The following is a 17,964-nucleotide window of genomic DNA, read 5'->3' on the forward strand; positions in this document are numbered from 1 at the left end:
TAGTGTGATGGTTTTCTTTCTCTCGTACCACTCGACTGCTAAGTAACTGATAACACATTGATCTAGTTGTATTACTATGAGGAAACAGTGTTAAATGTAAGTCTTATGCCCTATGTTTGTACCATTCGGTACCACTGAACTGTTGCGTAAGTAAATACGAAAAACTTACCTTGCTTAATATTCACGGTATTTCCGTTATTAAAGTTGTAAAGCGCTGTACAAGGAGAACCACTTCTCAAAATGACGCAAATTTTAACAGCATATTACTGACGCAGGTGGGAAAAAACACCCTACATTTCTGTCCAAACAAAATCACCCACATTCAGGGATTGTTTTCTGCTGATCGACCAGAAAGACGATTTTTTACGAAAATTTGACCAATAGGTGTCCTTGTAAGCATTACAATAATCACATCAACAGACGCGCGGCACACAGCTGTTCCCCAGTTTGCGTCCAAGACGTCCAACATGACTGTTCCATGAAGGATCGCGATCTGCTGGTAGAAGTCTTTTACAAAAACGTTGGGTTTACGCCATTAGCCCTGCAGAAGCTCCAGACAGTCAAGGGTATGAAAACCAATTGTTCCGACATCTGATAAGGGTCTGGAGAATGGCTACAAAATTCGAAAAGACAGGTTCTTTGGAACTGCAATATGGTACAGGGAGGAAAGCGGCCGATCCGACGTTGTCGAAGATGTGACCAGAGTATTGCAGAAGGGGTCGAGCAGTGGTGTGCAAATATACAGTGCACGGAGTATTGCCCGAACGTTGGACGTGCATGAAAGCACGGTACATAAAATCTTACGAAACATCCTACATTTAGATCCACACAAAATCACCCACATTCAGGGATTGCTTCCTGCTAATCGACCAGCAAGACGAACGTTCGTCTCGTAATTCCTTGCCCGTGTAGATGTGGACAATGAATGGCCATGGAACATTCTGCGGAAAGACTAACTCTATTTCCATTTCCTAGGACATGTCAAAAAGAAGCAGAACAGAATAAGGACAATCGAAACCACTCCATTCTGCACAGGTATCTGTGTGACGTCGTTTATAGTAGGACCTTTTTAGGACCTTTTTTTTTCGAGGAGATGAGTCGCGCGTATCATGTTTTCTGTGTCATCATTGGTTAAAGCTATTTGAGCCTTTTGCGCAGCAACGTCATTCCAAACCTTGAACGGTGTGGAATTTTATGCAAGATGCCACTCCTTCGCACATTGACAGTCAGTGAAGTGGTTGCAGCGAAGGCATTTCGGAAATGATAGCATTATGAGTCGTCATTTCCCTAATGCTATCATTTCCCTACAGCGTGGCCGTCTAGATTATCTGATCTTAATGCGTATGACTCGGACTATGAGGTTATCTGAAAGATGTTATGTTTACTGTTCCAATTACGATCGTAGTAGCTGAACTAAAGGCACGCATTGAGTAACGTATTCTGAACGAGGACCCCCAGACACTCCCATGTTGTGGAACTTACTGTTTCTCGATTTCAACTAGTGGCAAATAACGGGGGACAGCATATTGAACATGTCTTACGCCAGTAACATGACAGTTATAAGCTGACAGAAATCTGCGTTTTACGCGGGTCTTGGGCCCCAGGATAATAAAAAACTGGTATCATTTTGCTTTTATGCGATTTTTGGCCTCGGGACAATTAGATTTTTCCCATACAATGTGGTACGACCTAGCCATGGTGGATGGGCTTACCCAACAGTATCACAGCTGTCTGCTGCCGGACTTGTGCAGTCATGGATACTGAACAGTGCGGATTAGTAGGATGGTGTAATGTGTAAATCAAACGGTATTCGTCGTAATGCGTTTCATCTATCTTTTGTAGCCGACCTTATTTACGTTAATATCCTTGCAGTGTCATCTATTGGTAAAATGTTCGTTTTTTAATTATTATTCTGTGACATTTTCCCCTATGTCAATAATATGGCTGTTGAAATTTGACGTCATTCTGAGCCGTGGTTCTTTTTCTACAGCGTTTTGTAATTGGAACATCCATTATGGACACCCTGTAATTTACTTTTTTATTTGTATTTGTTTCAATGAGAATAGGCCACCATTATATGGATTTTGAAGGAAATTAGAAAAATACGTGTGTGTCTCACCAAATTGGCAAATAGTGCGAGGTACGTTGTTTTTATGTATTGATAAAACAACACTCACATAATTGTGAAAATCTGTAAGAACGTTGTAACTGTATGTCATAAAGAAATACTAGGTCAACCCATCTTTTTAACACATGAATTTAACTCTATCTTCGCCGTCTTAGATTTTATGTCACAATGTTGTTTGAAGCGTGGTGGGCGGAAGGGGAGGGGGATGTCCCAATTACCACCCCATATTCCGAATACTCCATTGCACATAAATACATCATTGTGCAGGTTACAAAATTCCATATGTTTGGAAATTACTTCGTTGCGGTATACATTGGTATAAGCAATGTCACGAAAATGTTAAAAGTTTCACAAAGTTTCCGACATTTACGATACTTTTGTCGTCAGTATACCTGTATTGTGGAACAGTGATAACGTAAGAAAAACGTATTTTGCTGACATCTATGACATTTCTCTGTCAAGCTGGAAACATTTCAATTTTCCAAAGTCACTGATTAAATGTCACTGCTACACGCTATGTACAGGTGTGTAAAGATATGGGAAAAATGAACTACATTTGTTCAGAACGTAAAACAAATACCGATTCGTGCAGATAGATTCTGTAACAGCAACTGCAGTGTCAACATTTAAGCCGTGGTAGATCCTCTATTCATAGATTAAATGGACGGTTGCATACTAATTTTTGTGAATAGCGCTAGAGTAAAATGCACAGAACGTCAGAGAGCAACACCGGTGATTTTCGGTGGAACGCATTGAGAAGTTTGGTACCAATGTAATATCAGGTCAAGCTGAGAAGCTTCCATCAAAGCAAAATAGCTCGCAATGGTCCAGTAGAAGGCACTGTTTGCGCATTCAATCTCGCGAGTGAGCGCATCAACAGGTGCGTTGTGTAGTACCAACAACATCCAAGTGTTTTGCTTCTACCGGCCACAGCGCATCGGCAGGTTACGTTTGCAGATGCGTGCATTAGGCTGACTCCTTCTCCGCAACACTGACAGTCGCGTGTAGGCTGCACACACGCTTGTGAATGTTTATAAACAAACTTCATAGGACTTGAAAGGGGTGCAAGAGCTTCCTGAGCCTGAGTGTTTTCTGGACTGTTATTCTGAATGGGCGCTTAACGGCAGATAGAATCGATGTGACAAACGTCAGAATTAGCTCAGATTTCACTTGTTATTAGCTAGGATAATATACAAAAGAACAGGGCGCAATTTGCAGTATGAATTTGATCAGAACTGTAAGGGAAAGCCTAGAAGGGAAACATTCCTGATATAGTCAAGTTCTGCGTTGTACACCGTAAATCGAAAGCATTCCGAGATTCCAGTCCTGTGCGACGACAGCGCAGTTAGCTACGGTGCAAATCTGAACTAACAACTGTAGACAAAATATGTGCATTCGACCAGTTATTTATGAAGAGACAGTGTTACGTATTCGACGTTGGGGTGGGTTGTTTTTGGGGGAGGAGACCAGACTGCGAGGTTATAGGTCTCATCGGATTAGGGAAGGACGGGGAAGGAAGTCTGCCGTGGCCTTTCAAAGGAGCCATCCCGTCATTTGCCTGGAGCGATTTAGGGAAATCACGGAAAACCTAAATCAGGATGGCCGGACCCGGGATTGAGCCGTCGTCCTCCCAAATGCGAGTCCAGTGTTCTATTCACTGCGCCACCTCGCTCGATTATTGGACGTTGTTATGTCACAAGTAGCAATCAAAGAACATCTCTAAATCAAGTGCGCAAGGCTTTCTCCAGAATGTTTGAAAGACGATAAAAGCCTGTGCAAAGTTTGCCTTGCAGGCTTAAAAACCGAAACAAGAACAAGCGACGCATGCGCGCCTGCGACGACTTGATCGAAATACAAAACGCGGAGAGTTCTTTTCCCGAAAAAAATCATTATGGGTGACAACACTTGCTGTTATTAATACGAATCTACCACAAAACGAAGTGTCTAGTGGCTAGCGTTGCTGCCTCTGGATCACATGGTCCCGGGTTCGATTCTCGACCGGTTTGGGAATTTTTCTCTGTCTGGGGACTGGGTGTTTGTGTTGTTCACATCAATTCTTCGTCATTGTCATTCGTGATAATATCAAGATTGGACTGTGTAAAAAATTGGACTGTGTAAAAATTGGGACTCTGTACGGGCGCTGATGTCCGCGCAGTAAGCGCCCCAAAACCTTACATATCATCATCACAAAACGAAGTGCAAAAATTCTCTTACACAGCCAACGCTTTGGCGGCGTAGCCGACAATCAAGCCAATGTTGCGTATTAATTGAACAACATACCAAAGAAGGATTGTTCTGACAGTTTCATATGGTCGTATGAACTTCCTGTGCGTTGTACTACAGTGAGGTGAGCCTACGTAAAACGGGTGCAGTATCAAAACCAACGTCTTAATTTTTCTCTATATTTTATTTATTCGATCTCTAAACCTTTTCAGGTGACAGGCTCTGCATGACGAAGGAACAGGGCTTGATATGCAAAACTGTCCAAAAGTGTCCAAAAGCTGCATTTATCAAACAATTCACTTAAGTTATCAATTCCGGAAACCGAAGTTCCACATACAGTACCTGTTGGACCAGTTTTTAATCTCATATAGCTCACTACAACATGTGTACGACTATTCATTAAAAATAAAATGTGCCGCACAGATCAAGACAAGACGAATAGACCTTACCTCAAATCTAAATATTTCTGCCCGAATGTAGTCCAAACTGCGAATCTACATCAGCCTGTATGTCTGATGTGGGTTATCCAATATTAGCCATCAGTTTCTCATTTCGGAACAAGACAACTGTGGATGTCAAAAGAGTCACATTGCATGATCAAAGATCTTATGACAGTTCACGGCAAATTCAATTTCAATACTGTCTGCTGCTTTGGTAGCGCTTCCTGTATTGCACAGTGAAATTCTGCAACCTGTATTGAGTTTTCAAGCTCCCGAACGCTCACATTATTCTCTGACTGGCATGCTTTATGTCTGCAAGTATGATACGGTAAAACATTAAAGTCAATCTGAAAATTTATGTTCGATATCGTGTGGAATATCTCTGCTTGTTGCATATGTGACTAGTTACACAGGTGATGGAATTTGGTTTCTGTTCTGTCATCGCCAATGGGTGCAACAGGAACTGGCGCAGTGAAACAGTTTTCGACTGGCGCCACAGGGGGCGCTTTGATGTTCGCCGCCAGCCACAAGCGCAGCCCCACCAGAAATCTCCGCATCGCCGCCAATGTCATGGACTTCTACGCTGTGACGAGCGGGGACCACAGGCAGAAACGGTCGGTTCAGGTTCGGTGTTGGCGACTGTTCCAGTACGGATTTCCAGGGTTGCAGTTCGTAGCTACAGCTCGCAATGGAGATCAATCTACAAGACATAGTCTACAAGTGGAGTCGCCTGTAGACTTCACACAGTGACAAGTATTTACTACAGTGATTGACAGAGTGGCACCCAGGAAGACATTGTCTTGTTGATATTGTATCCAGTAACAGGCGCCTTGAAAGACGATTGCTTAGCTTTATCTGTCAGCGAGCACATCCGACGTGCTGCTGTACAACTTTAGTTAAGAATTGGAGCTTAGCAAAGCGTGTATTTATACGACACTTATTTGTTTCCACTGTCAGAGTCCCGCCATCCCCCTTGTAGCATCTAAACCTAAAACGACATGTGTGAACTGTTCTACCCAGGCGATCTGTGCACATCAGTTCCACCAAACAAACTAATTCTGCGTGATATCTATATATGTATTTTATTTCATCTCTGATATCATGTTAACAAAACGGTGCCACGTTCATAGAGGACGTATCTTTACAGCATCACATCATTCTTCTAAACATCGTTTTGTAAGGAGACTGTTTAGGTTTTTATGTTGGTAACGCCACGTACCGCTCTGTATGAAAATCACTGACTGTGCTGTGTGCAGTCTGGGGCTGGTTGGTATTGTTGGAATATTCGCTATTGTAGTGTTGGGCAGTTGGATGTGAACAGTGCGTAGCGTTGTGCAGTTGGAAGTGAGCCGCAAGCAATGGTGGATCTGGGGAGAGAGATGGCAGAGTTTTGAGAGCGGACGAGCTGGACGTTTGTCCATCAGAAAAAGGAAATTTGTAAGACTGGATGTCATGAACTGATATATAGATTATGACTTTTGAACACTATTAAGGTAAATACATTGTTTGTTCCCCATCAAACTCTTTCATTTGTTAACTATGTCTACAAGTAGTTAGTGCCTTCAGTAGTTGGAATCTTTTATTTAGCTGGCAGTATTGGCGCTCGCTGTATTGCAGTAGTTTGAGTAACGAAGATTTTTGTGAGGTAAGTGATTCATGAAAGGTAAGGTTATTGTTAGTCAGGGCCATTCCTTTGACATTCTTTTACTTTCAAAGGGAAGTTTCAGTTTTTGCAAAGTAGCAACATCGAAACAAGGAAAGTAACGAATGAAAAGTGCGACAAGTGAATAGAAAGGTCAAATGCGATTTCAGTAAAGACCAGTACCAAAATAGAATAGACAAACAGTAAATCACTGTCAAAATTCATCACTCGAAGGAGCCTCTTTGATTGTTTTGGAATTCAAACAATCCAGATTAATGTAAGCACGGTATCCAATTACGAATCCAAAACAAATATAGTAAATTCCATTGCAGAATTCATTGCATTTCTGATAGTAATACCAAAGTGGGTTGTGAAGTTTCAAACATCAGCGTTGAAGGATTCCACAGTCAAGGAAAGCGACTTCGAGGTGCAAGAGCATCGATAAGTAATTATGTTACAATGGATCGTTACCTTCAATATGACATGATGATTTATAATACATCATATGTACAGCCATCATCCCCAGTGACTGTGGTTATCCAAATCTCTGTGATTTTTCAATGTTTATATCACAGCCCTCTTTCGCCATCATCAGTAAAAGTATTTTTAGTCTGTTGAAAGGAAATAAAAAACTGGGACAAGTGTAACAGTGACACTATTTTCTACATCTTTTCTAAAGCATTTTTATTATAAAATACTGTATTACTTTATTTACTGTTTTATACACGTGGTGCTTTTATTTTCAGTTTCAGTTTGTGTGAATGACAATAAATCATTTACAAAACCGAATAACTTTACGAACAGTTGTACTCAACTTACAATAGACGGGAACGCTGCAGTATTATATAAATCTGGAAGAAATGTAAGTAACAAGCTACAGATATTTAGTAACTGTGAAGGCGATCAACAACAGTCTATAAATCCCAGTGACATAGGCAACGCAAAAAGAGCTACAAACGATTATAGGGTGTGGTGCTTCTGAAACCAATCAAGTTACCACATCTCATTGTACAGCGACAATAAAATGCTTCTTAATGAAGCTGGCACCACTTCCACCATGGTATTAGCTTCAGTTTCCTAGCTCTCTTCTTCGTATAACGTTAAGCACATAGGGACAGATTAATGCCAATGTGTTTTTCTTTACAAGCCAAATAGCCAACTAACAGAGAAAACAGTAAATGACAGGTTTCGTTGCTCTCAGCTTAAGGAGTACTGTTACCAACGATTCCGGTGACAGAAACATGGTAGGGAAAAATAAATTTCCAAATGTTCCTTGATTATGTGCACTCGAGGATGGGAGGAATTTGTAGTAGGATTTGGCGAATACTTTCGTTGCCCTTGGCGTGATTTATTAACGAATAAACGCTGCGTGCATCTGGACCAGTTTATTGTTAATCTTTGAGTCAACTAGCGCTTGGCTTTCTTTTTTAGAAATCATATAAATAGCGCTTTATTTTTTTCGCTTGGCATTATTATTTTTACTGATACAGACAACCAAAATGCTGCTCAAGGGGCCGGCCGTGTTGGCCGTGCGGTTCTAGGCGCTGCAGTTCGGAACCGCGGGACTGCTACGGTCGCAGGTTCGAATCCTGCCTCGGGCATGGATGTGTGTGATGTCCTTAGGTTAGTTAGGTTTAAGTAGTTCTAAGTTCTAGGGGACTGATGACCTAAGATGTTAAGTCCCATAGTGCTCAGAGCCATTTGAACCATTTGCTACTCATGGGCGAGAAATTCATCAGTATTATTTTTGTGTTAATAGTCAGTCACAGATTTTCAACGCTATTCTGCTCACTGCCACAGCATTGACAATATTCGGTAAATAATAATGTCTGTACAGCGAACTGGTATTCGTTTTGAGATCCATTACGAGGGGATTTTTTCTTGTAATACGCCAACAAAAACTTTTAAAGAAAGTACGCTACATGAAAAAAAATGCTGCATGTATCTTGTTTTGATCAGAATTTTAAATATCACAAAATCTCCAAAGTGTGTGAATGCGTTGCCCTATACACACTAAACAAGGACTTTTTATTAATATTTTGCTTGCTAAATATGTGGGACTAATTTAAATAGTACTATTACTGCTAGGTATAGCTTTCTACTTGTTGTTTCATTGAAGAACATTCGTCGCCAGTATGAGCAGTGTTTTTTCATTTAAACTACATGCATCCATTTACGCATGACTATATGTATTAAGTCATTGAAAAATTTAACTCATTTACAATACAAAAAGTACTAAACTTATTTAGTGTGTCGAAATGTGCCAGAGAAATATTGGGAAACATTTTTAAGTAACTTAGTTTTTACCGTAGAACACACAGTATGCTTTTCAATTTCGTTAAGGGATTCCGTTTTACAAATTGTTGCGGAAAGTAAGAGGCGTTTTAGGCCCCTCCTGTTTTGCTTACAATACTAATAAAGTAAATGAAACAAGAAAGAATCCCTACTTTTCTACTCAAAATAGGCATTGCACCTGATTTCATATTTCTGCTGATATTTAAAACAACACTAATTTGACATAATAAAGTTGACCTGCTAGTTTTCGACTACTTCCTTTGAGGCAGGAGCAAGTTTAGGGCGTTCACATGTTAGTATTACCCGATCACAGAAAATTTCAGTAAACTATGTCCACCTCATACCAGGCCAACTTAAAAAAAAAAAAAAAAAAAAATATTCCACGAATGTTGCTTTTCCTCGCAGAATGATAAACCAAGCATAACTAAAATAGTTGCTATCCGTTTCTATTGTCCAGCAACTTCGTACCGCATGGTTGGACATTAATTGTGCAGGTTTTTTTTTCTCGGTGGCTGTGGGTATGTAGTCAACACCACTTCCCTAGGCTCTTAGGTAAAACACTTAACGACCTAAAATCAAGGAGCCGTTTGATCTTCAGATGTTTTTTATTATTTCTTGACCACAATTTGGGGCAGCAAAGAACCTTTAGTTCATTAAAACTGGATCACGAAAAAACAAATTGCGATTTAGAATTATACTTAAAATTTCTTTTCTGTCTGATACCTTCAGATTAGCTAAGTGCACCGTATTATATTTCATCGGACCACGAAGAAAATATATTCGTACATATTGTGAAAATGTGGGTATGTATGTTCGACATCTCCTCTGAAAGTACTGGACCGACTTAAAACAAACGTGGTATACTTATCGCTTATTGTATGAAAAGAATCGCTAGGGGACAAGAACACCATCACCTAGGTGGTGGTAACAAGAACCACCTACCTATGAAAGTGGTAAGAATGAAGGTGAAAAGCGTAAGCCACGACGTGCGATTATACAGATTTTATTAATCCAGTTATTTGAGAAGGAGCTCACTTAGTGACTTGCAACAAACGTTACAAACAGTTTAAAACCTTTACGAAACAATTTATCGCTGAGATCCCCCACATTATGGAGAAAGTAAAAAGTTTATCACCTACATTTTCGCTGTTCATTTTCGCACCAGGCAAGACATTTTAATTTATTACTTCCTTACTAGTGATCATATTCACGAAACGTATTGAAGACAGTGTTCAGATATACCAATGAACGTACCTGCAAAATCATATCTTTTTACGACACATACTTCGGGATATATGGCTTCATAAACACTGAGATGCGTGAAAAATTGCCGCATCATTCATGACATTTAAACTTATTATTGCTAACCCACTTAACCGATTACGACGAAACTTGTAAGGGGATAGCTTGAGCCCTGAACAAGTGTGTAGTAGAAGATACAAAAGATACTTATTAGTTTGGAGTATATTATGTGAAGTAGGGAAAAGTATTTACTCTTTGAAAAAGCTATTTACTCTTTTACTTTTGAACTTAAAGATGATTATTTGTGAAAATACTTTTCTTGGTTCATATGTGCTACGTGATATGTTCAGAATAATGAATAATATACAATCTTCAGTGTGATTAATCCATACTTTCACACTATTTGTTGCATAAGTTACACCAGGGCTTCCCAACCTTTTCAGCTGGCGGACCCCTTCTTCAGCAGAAAATCCATGGCGGGCCCCTAGTCAGTCAAGAGCACAGTAACTTCAAATTTCAGAGTGAAACCCATGGGAACTGAAAGCTTCTTAATGCAAGTGCCATGTTCCCAATAACCCACCCCCCTCCCCCCTGAAGTATCAATAGTCTTTGGTTTAGAGATGAATGAAAACAACTTGAAATTAACGATCCAATTCGAATTCCCACTGTATCCAGACACTTACTAGTGGATTTACTCCCTTAGTTCAACACACTATAACCTGATTAAAATTACTTGGGAATTGACATTTCACACTTTGTAGCTGCCTTCCTCCAAGAGCAATCAACGTCAGGTCTAAACTGTTCGCTGTTGACAAGCTGCCGCTTGTGGTCTGTTCACTTCCACTGTTTGGCTACTGTTGTGTAAGGAGCCTGCATATTTAGCAACAGTCTCGTGTGTGTGTGTGTGTTGTAGTGAAATCCGAAGAAAAATGTTCAAATGTATGTAAAGTCTATGGGACTTAACTGCTGAGGTCCCTAGTATTACACACTATTAACCTAAGTTTTAACTTCCGCTAAGGAACACACACACACACACACACACACACACACACACACACGTACGCGCGCGCACACACACACATACGCCCGAGGGAGGAATCGAACCTCCGGTAGGAGCGGCCGCGCAATACACGACGACACGGCGCCCTAGACTGCGCGGCCATTCCGAGGGGCTGTGAAGAAAAGAGGCAGAACCATGGTTCGGGATACAAACACTTCACGGAAGAAAAGAGGCCAAGGAACTGTCTTTAAAGGACAATTGTGACATCTGTTGTGCTATGTGTAGGAATACATTGACCCAGTTTACATGCGTTTCCAAAACCGGATTTCGTAAGCCAATGTCCCAGTTCGGCTTTGGTTGATCAGGTAACACTTCAAAATCGATTCTGGAAATCTGCTTTTATAAAGCCGTTTTCCAGTTCCACAATCCAATTTCGTGCCCATGTAAACAGCTCGGAAAGCCTAGTTATTTTTACGTCTTTGCGTATCTACTGAACGGCAGCGGTCAGTCCATAGCCGGCAGCTAGCAGGCGGCGTTGCAACAGTGTACTGTCATGTCAATTGGTAGCTGGCAACTGGCAGGCGGCGTGGCAAAAGTTTAGCAACAGCTGACAACTCCAACTATTACTTGGACACTATATCGTGGCAGTTAGCTTCGACTGTACACAAATTAGGAGAACAAACAGAGTGACTCTCTTGTTTCTATATAAGAAGACAAAGCATTTAACAGAATGTAAGACTATTTTTCTCGTGGCCGAGTGGTTCTAGGCGCTACAGTCTGGAACCGCGCGACCGCTACGGACGCAGGTTCGAATCCTGCCTCGGTCATGGATGTGTGTGTTGTTCTTAGGTTAGTTCGGTTTAAATAGTTCTAAGTTCTAGGGGACTGATGACCTCAGAAGTTAAGTCCCATAGTGCTCAGAGCCATTTGAACCATTTTTGAACTATTTTTCTCAAAGGAAACAATTCTGGCGCAGGAGGTTTACCTTTTACAAGGTGGCACGTGAAAAGTCCTCATTTGTTTACGCTCGTAGCCAGTTGCCACAATATTGTGTCAGAGTAATAGCAAGTAATTGTAATTGAAGTACAGGCAGGCCGTATTTTTAACTGAGAGGACCGAATACATTATAAAGAAAAGAAATTATCCTTAGAGATCATTTTAATTTCCGCAACAATAACATCAACGCCAGCAGAATTCAATTAATAATTATTTTTTAAATGATTGAAGATAGAAACAAAATTCCTACAGAGATATAGTTCAGGTACGTTAACTGAGCATCTACGAAGAAAAATCCTGTCTTCTTTACTATAGGAATAATAATGGAATCCTAATGTGGTGGTTGAGGGTGCTTCTGCTGACACAATTTTGAAAAGTTGGGTTCAATTCTTGATAACTGGAGACGGATGTCTGGTTCCACATCTAGACAGCTTCGGTACTTAGTTTTGTGGACAACACGGATCAAGAACCCAGATTCACGCATTTATGTTATGGCAAACGGAAGAAGTACACGCCGCGCGACTGCTACGGTCGCAGGTTCGAATCCTGCCTCGGGCATGGATGTGTGTGATGTCCTTAGGTTAGTTAGGTTTCATTAGTTCTAAGTTCTAGGGGACTGATGACCACAGATGTTAAGTCCCATAGTGCTCAGAGCCCTTTGAACCATTTGTAGAAGTACACGTTTTGCCTTTTCAACAAGGGAGTAGTATTTCTTGTTATCCAAACTGATCCAAAAGTGTGAGTAACTGTTAATGTCAAAACTTGATTTCAAAGTAGGGTCTGTGGCAATTTCTAACAACAACTCATATTCATTTGATGATAGAATGTTCGGCTTTTTGGATACAGTGAATTGGTTGACCACCCATTCGTATTTCTGCAGCTTCTCATCTTCAGCTGTTGGGAAATAACGCTCCAACAATGACATCAAACTTCGGAGATGTTCCAGGATTTGCTGAAACAAATTCTTCCGAAGCGCCAATGTTTTGTTTATCAAAAACTCCTTGAGAGGAGGAAAACACTCGACCTCCCACTCCTCGACACTCTCTGCCCAAAAATTGATTTTCCTATTGAATGCTCGAACTTTGTCGATAGCAGTGACCTTTGTTTCACTTTGCCCTTGGCGTGAAATATTCATTTCGTTCATTTTGGAGAAAATATCTGACAAATAGGCAAGTATACACTGCCAATTTTCGTCATTAATAAGGTCTGCTAAACTGGTGTTACGCTTTAAAAGGATAGCAAAGACTTCCAATCGTAATTCGTGCATCCGACAGAGTGCACTCCCACGTGAGAGCCACGTGACTTTTGTGTGGAGAAGCAGGGAGCGATTAAGGCTTCCCAGTATCTTCACACAGTATTGTGAAAAGTCTTGACTTCAAAGGCCTTGATTTTATGTAGTTAATGATTTGAATGGATTCGTCTATAACTTTCTTGAACGAAACAGGCATTTGTTTCGTAGCTAAAGCGTATCTGTGGAGAGCACAATGATTACTGCTGCAATTCTTGGCGTTTTATTCTATTTTCGTTATTGTTCCGACTGTAGGACCCGTCATAGCTTTTGCACCATCTGTGCACACATCTATGCAATTAGACCATGAAACTTCGTTAGTTATTAAAAAGTCATCCAATAGACGGAAAATTTCAGCACCTGTTGTGTTGGCAGGTAGTGGTCTGCACAATAAGAGGTCCTCCTCAAAACATCCCGAATATTCATAACGGACAAAAGCCAATAGAATCGCTAATCCTGCAACACCAGTGGATTCATCTATCTGCTGAGAAAATGAATTGTATTGGATGCGAGAAACAAGAGTGTCTTTCACATCATTTGACATATCAACAACGCGTCTCTTGACAGTATACTTTGATACAGGCACCGAAGATACAAACTTTAAGGCCTTTTCGTCTGACATGCAAGAAACAATAACATTAACGCACAGCTTTATGAGATTTTCTGCAATGGTATGAGCTTTGCCAGTTTTTGTCACTCGACAACTAAGCTTTTAATGAATTTTCATTAATTGTTTTTGCATGAGTTTTCATGCAATGCTGAGAAGCAGCTAGTTCAGCACTCTTCCTTTTGAAAAAATCGATGTTTTTAGCCTGGAAATCCGGGTGAGTACCTTCAAAAAGATGGAATTTAACTGGAACCATTGATCTGTTCTGAAGGACTCGCGCACAAATTACACACTGAGCTGTACCCTCCTTTGTCTCCATAAAGCCCATTTCTAAATAGCTTTCGCTGTACTTATGCTTCTTGGTTATTCCACGTCCAAAGGATATTGCAACCAATAGAGTACTTGCAGCGTTTCCACATAATAAATCCGGCTGTGGAGCTTCTTGTGATTGTTCTTCCTGTGGTCGTCCTCCCTCCTCATTTAAATCAACTGGAAACTTCCCTTGTTGTGAAAGCGATGGAGAAACTGCACCCTTCTTCAATGATCCTAACTTCAGCCACCTATCCATGTTAGAAGTAATAAACTGGTCAAAAATCGACTTATGAAATAGGTAGTGCACTGACAAAGTAAGTTTAACATTTAATGATGCCTGGGGCAGCATACGTGCCAGCGAGCGCTGTGATTGGTCTACAAAGCTCGCTCTGCGTATGGGTAAAAGGTTTCAGCGCATCTAGCGCCGTGAGCCGGCGCACAAACGACCCCAGCATAGTTGCGAAACAATCGATCACAGAAGCCGCATTCTCAGGCGCTAAACTGTGTGTGCGATCTCACTTAGGAACCGCAAAGGCTGCTTGGGAATACGACCTGAAGTAAAAGTACACGTTTTTCACACGAAAAAAAAAATAGTGATGAATTTAATTTGCACATTTTTATTCAAAAATTTTACTCATTATTTTTCACGATTTGGTGAAAGATGGCCGCGGACCCCCTAGAAAGAGTCGGCGGACCCCCAAGGGGTCCGCGGACCACACGTTGGGAAGTCCTGAATTACACTATAATATATAGCTGGTAAGAGCAGTGTTTAGTATTTGTAAACGAGATCGCTATGTGACTTGCAACAGACTTTAAACATAATTTCAAACCCTTACGAAACTTCTTCTTCCTTACAGCTCCCACGAAATGATGACGCTTAATATAATTTCGCTGTTCATGCAATACAACTGTCGCATCAGGTATTACATTTTATTTGTTACTTCCACACTACTAATTGCATTCACGACACAGTTGCAGACAATGTTACATATAGCACTGAATACATACGCAAAATTTTATTTTGGACGGCACGCATATAAACACTGAGACGCATATCGTGCATGACGTTTAAATTTATTACTTCTTTGCTACTAACGATATTGGCAACGCATTTAGAACACAGTATCCACATAAGCCGCTGAATGTACCTAAAAAATTATATCATTATACGGCACGGAGGGAAGGAGGAGAGAGTAGCTCATGGACTGAGAGAGGGGCAGGAGGATATGGACAGAGAATAGGGGGTGGAGTAAGCTCGACATAGAGGATGAAGGAGAAGAAGGAGATGGACAGAGAGGGGGAACAGAGGAGATTGACGGAGGCAGGGGGAGGATATGATTGACTAATAGAACTGAAATAAACACATAACCGGTCAACTCCAAGTACACAGCTACTCAAGAATAAATTTACAGCAAGGGGGGCCGAAACGTGTAACACTGATTGCCCAAAGTTCCTAGATGGGCATACACATCAGAACTTGAACTGGAAATTACATATTGTGAAACTCCTCAGTCGCTTGTCTACAACAATATTTTCTCTGTGTGTAATTATCGATTTTTCTGGTGAAAGCATCAGAAAATGATTTACTTTGCACACTTCTTTTCATTGATGGCATATAGAATAAAATTCTGGTGCAATTCCAGACGTAGACAACAACAGAAAGAATAATAATAATAATTATTATTATTATTATTATTATTATTTCGTGTGGCTCAACAACCCGATGCAAGACTTTCAATTGGATGCCACTTCGGCGACCTGCGTGTCCCTAACTTACCCCAGTAGTGCTGTCGCGAAAAAGGGACCTACAGGTCAACCTGGAATCCAAACCACGAGTACATCCAGGTGAATTTTCACTTCCTTGAGAAGTGGAGACTAGGTTAAATGTAGGCCATCAAAATCCTTGGTTTTGCGGCGATTAGACCCCGCTACCTCTCTGAGTAGAAGCAAGCGCTTTAGCTCTGTTCCATCAGGCTCGACCATGCCCAGAAACACAATACTCATTATAAGTGAACGTGTTAGAAGGATAACATTTCGTGTCCATTCTCGAACAGAATGTAAGCAGCTGTTTAAAACGTTCACTCTCTTATAAAGATTGTTGTGAAAAATCGGACACTAGTTTAAAAAAATAGAAGCATTCAAAAATATAAAATTACTAGCGAACCAGGCAATGCTTCTCAATTTATAAATTTGTATGTGAGTTGGATATACGTCCTAATGTCCTTTACCCCCTCTCTCCGTCCGTTCCTCCTCGCCCTTATTTCTCTTCACCTCCTCCTCTTCCCATCTATCTATCTGTTCCTTTCCCTCTCTATGTCCACTTCCTTCTCCCCATCTCTTCTCCTCCTTCAGTCTCTCTGACCTTGACCCCTGTTTATTATTATTGCCAACGAAACATCGATGGGAGTTGAAGTCGCTTAAAATGAGTAGGTAAATCAGTTGGGTTTGTGGGTATATGGGGTATGAGAGTCCTCTCCCGCTGCTGGATCTGTGAAGATAGTAGCATCAATGAGAGTATTTTGTACAGTTTTAATCTAGAAACATGTGGGAACCATAGTCTCGGACGATTCAGATTCCGTAGGAGTATTCTAATCAAATGCCGATAAGCCGTAAATACAATATTCCAGTGTTCTATTAAAACTATCTCTGAGGAAGAAATCAAACAGCATAAATCTGTGTAAAACAAATGTTCTTTCTCGCTGTCGATTTTAATAAATAACGTGTACATTGTTGTTTAAAACTATATATAGCCTACGTCAATCTGCATCGTGCATCGTGTAAAAATTTGAAGTAATTAGAACAAGAATATTACGAGATTTTTCTGACAACTTTTTGCTAACAATTTATTGTCCAATTTACATTAAATTATCAGTCAAATGTACCGTGTAAAAATCGGTCAAGAAGTTTTCGAGATTTTTTCTAATAACCTTTCCCCTTTATGTAGTACACATATAATTATATATCATATTACTAAAAATATGTAGCCTACATCGGTTCAACTATTTATTATAGTATTGTGTAAAAATTCGGCCAATAACGTTTCGATATTTTTTGTAACAACCTTAAACACGAATCTGTCTTTATATAGTAGTATAGATACTTAAAATAGCTTGCATTATTGGCAACTTAACGTTACTCTCATGTAGACATAAAAATATTACAGCATTTCTTTCACTGGCAAATAATGAAAATAAATTGAAATAATTTCTACTTTACAACTCTTACTCTGTAAATGAATTTCTAAATAGATACTATGTATGTGGTTGGTTTACATTTACCAAGTTTTGTTGTAGATTAAACAAGAAAAATCTATTCTTAAAACGGTCAGCATGTGGATATGTTTTCACGTAGGTAATGTATCTAATTTGTGGAACTACTGACGTTTCACTTAGTGGTGAGTTGTCGTGTCGATGGAAAATGCAAATAAATGAATAAACTAAATAGCTGTTGTAATTTCGCCAATAAGTAATTACAGCGCAGCAAGGAAAGGGAGTACAGTTTGTCGTCTACTCTTTCCACGTACGTATTTCATAAAATCCTTTCGAAGTCGTTATTATTTATAAAAACAGTTCTTTGTGCAAGCTTAATAACGATTTGCGAAACATTCTGAAATTATTCTCCTCCGACTGTGGGATTACAAACTTTATCTCCAAACGCTTCACAAATGACAGAGCCCTTTCCAGAAATCAGAACGCCGTGCGCTTGCAGGGATACGAAGAGTGATTTCATTTATTTAAAATGGATGCATCAGCCCTCACAAGAAAGTTTCTTTCATCTGTCCGCAGAATGAC

At 40.2% G+C, this 17,964-nt stretch overlaps 1 protein-coding gene across 1 annotated transcript in view; it reads left to right on the forward strand.

Annotated features, from left to right (window-relative positions):
- Nucleotides 1-5,238: 5,238 nt before the first annotated feature.
- Nucleotides 5,239-17,964, forward strand: part of LOC124750652 (odorant receptor coreceptor-like) — a 167,015-nt gene continuing 154,289 nt past the window's right edge. Inside the window, exon 1 of the mRNA XM_047248984.1 lies at nt 5,239-5,415. Coding sequence (XP_047104940.1) covers nt 5,239-5,415 — 177 coding nt within the window. The remainder of the gene's footprint in view (nt 5,416-17,964) is intronic.

This window comes from Schistocerca piceifrons, chromosome 1, assembly GCF_021461385.2.
Source record: "Schistocerca piceifrons isolate TAMUIC-IGC-003096 chromosome 1, iqSchPice1.1, whole genome shotgun sequence".
Classification (NCBI taxonomy): Eukaryota; Metazoa; Arthropoda; class Insecta; order Orthoptera; family Acrididae; genus Schistocerca; species Schistocerca piceifrons.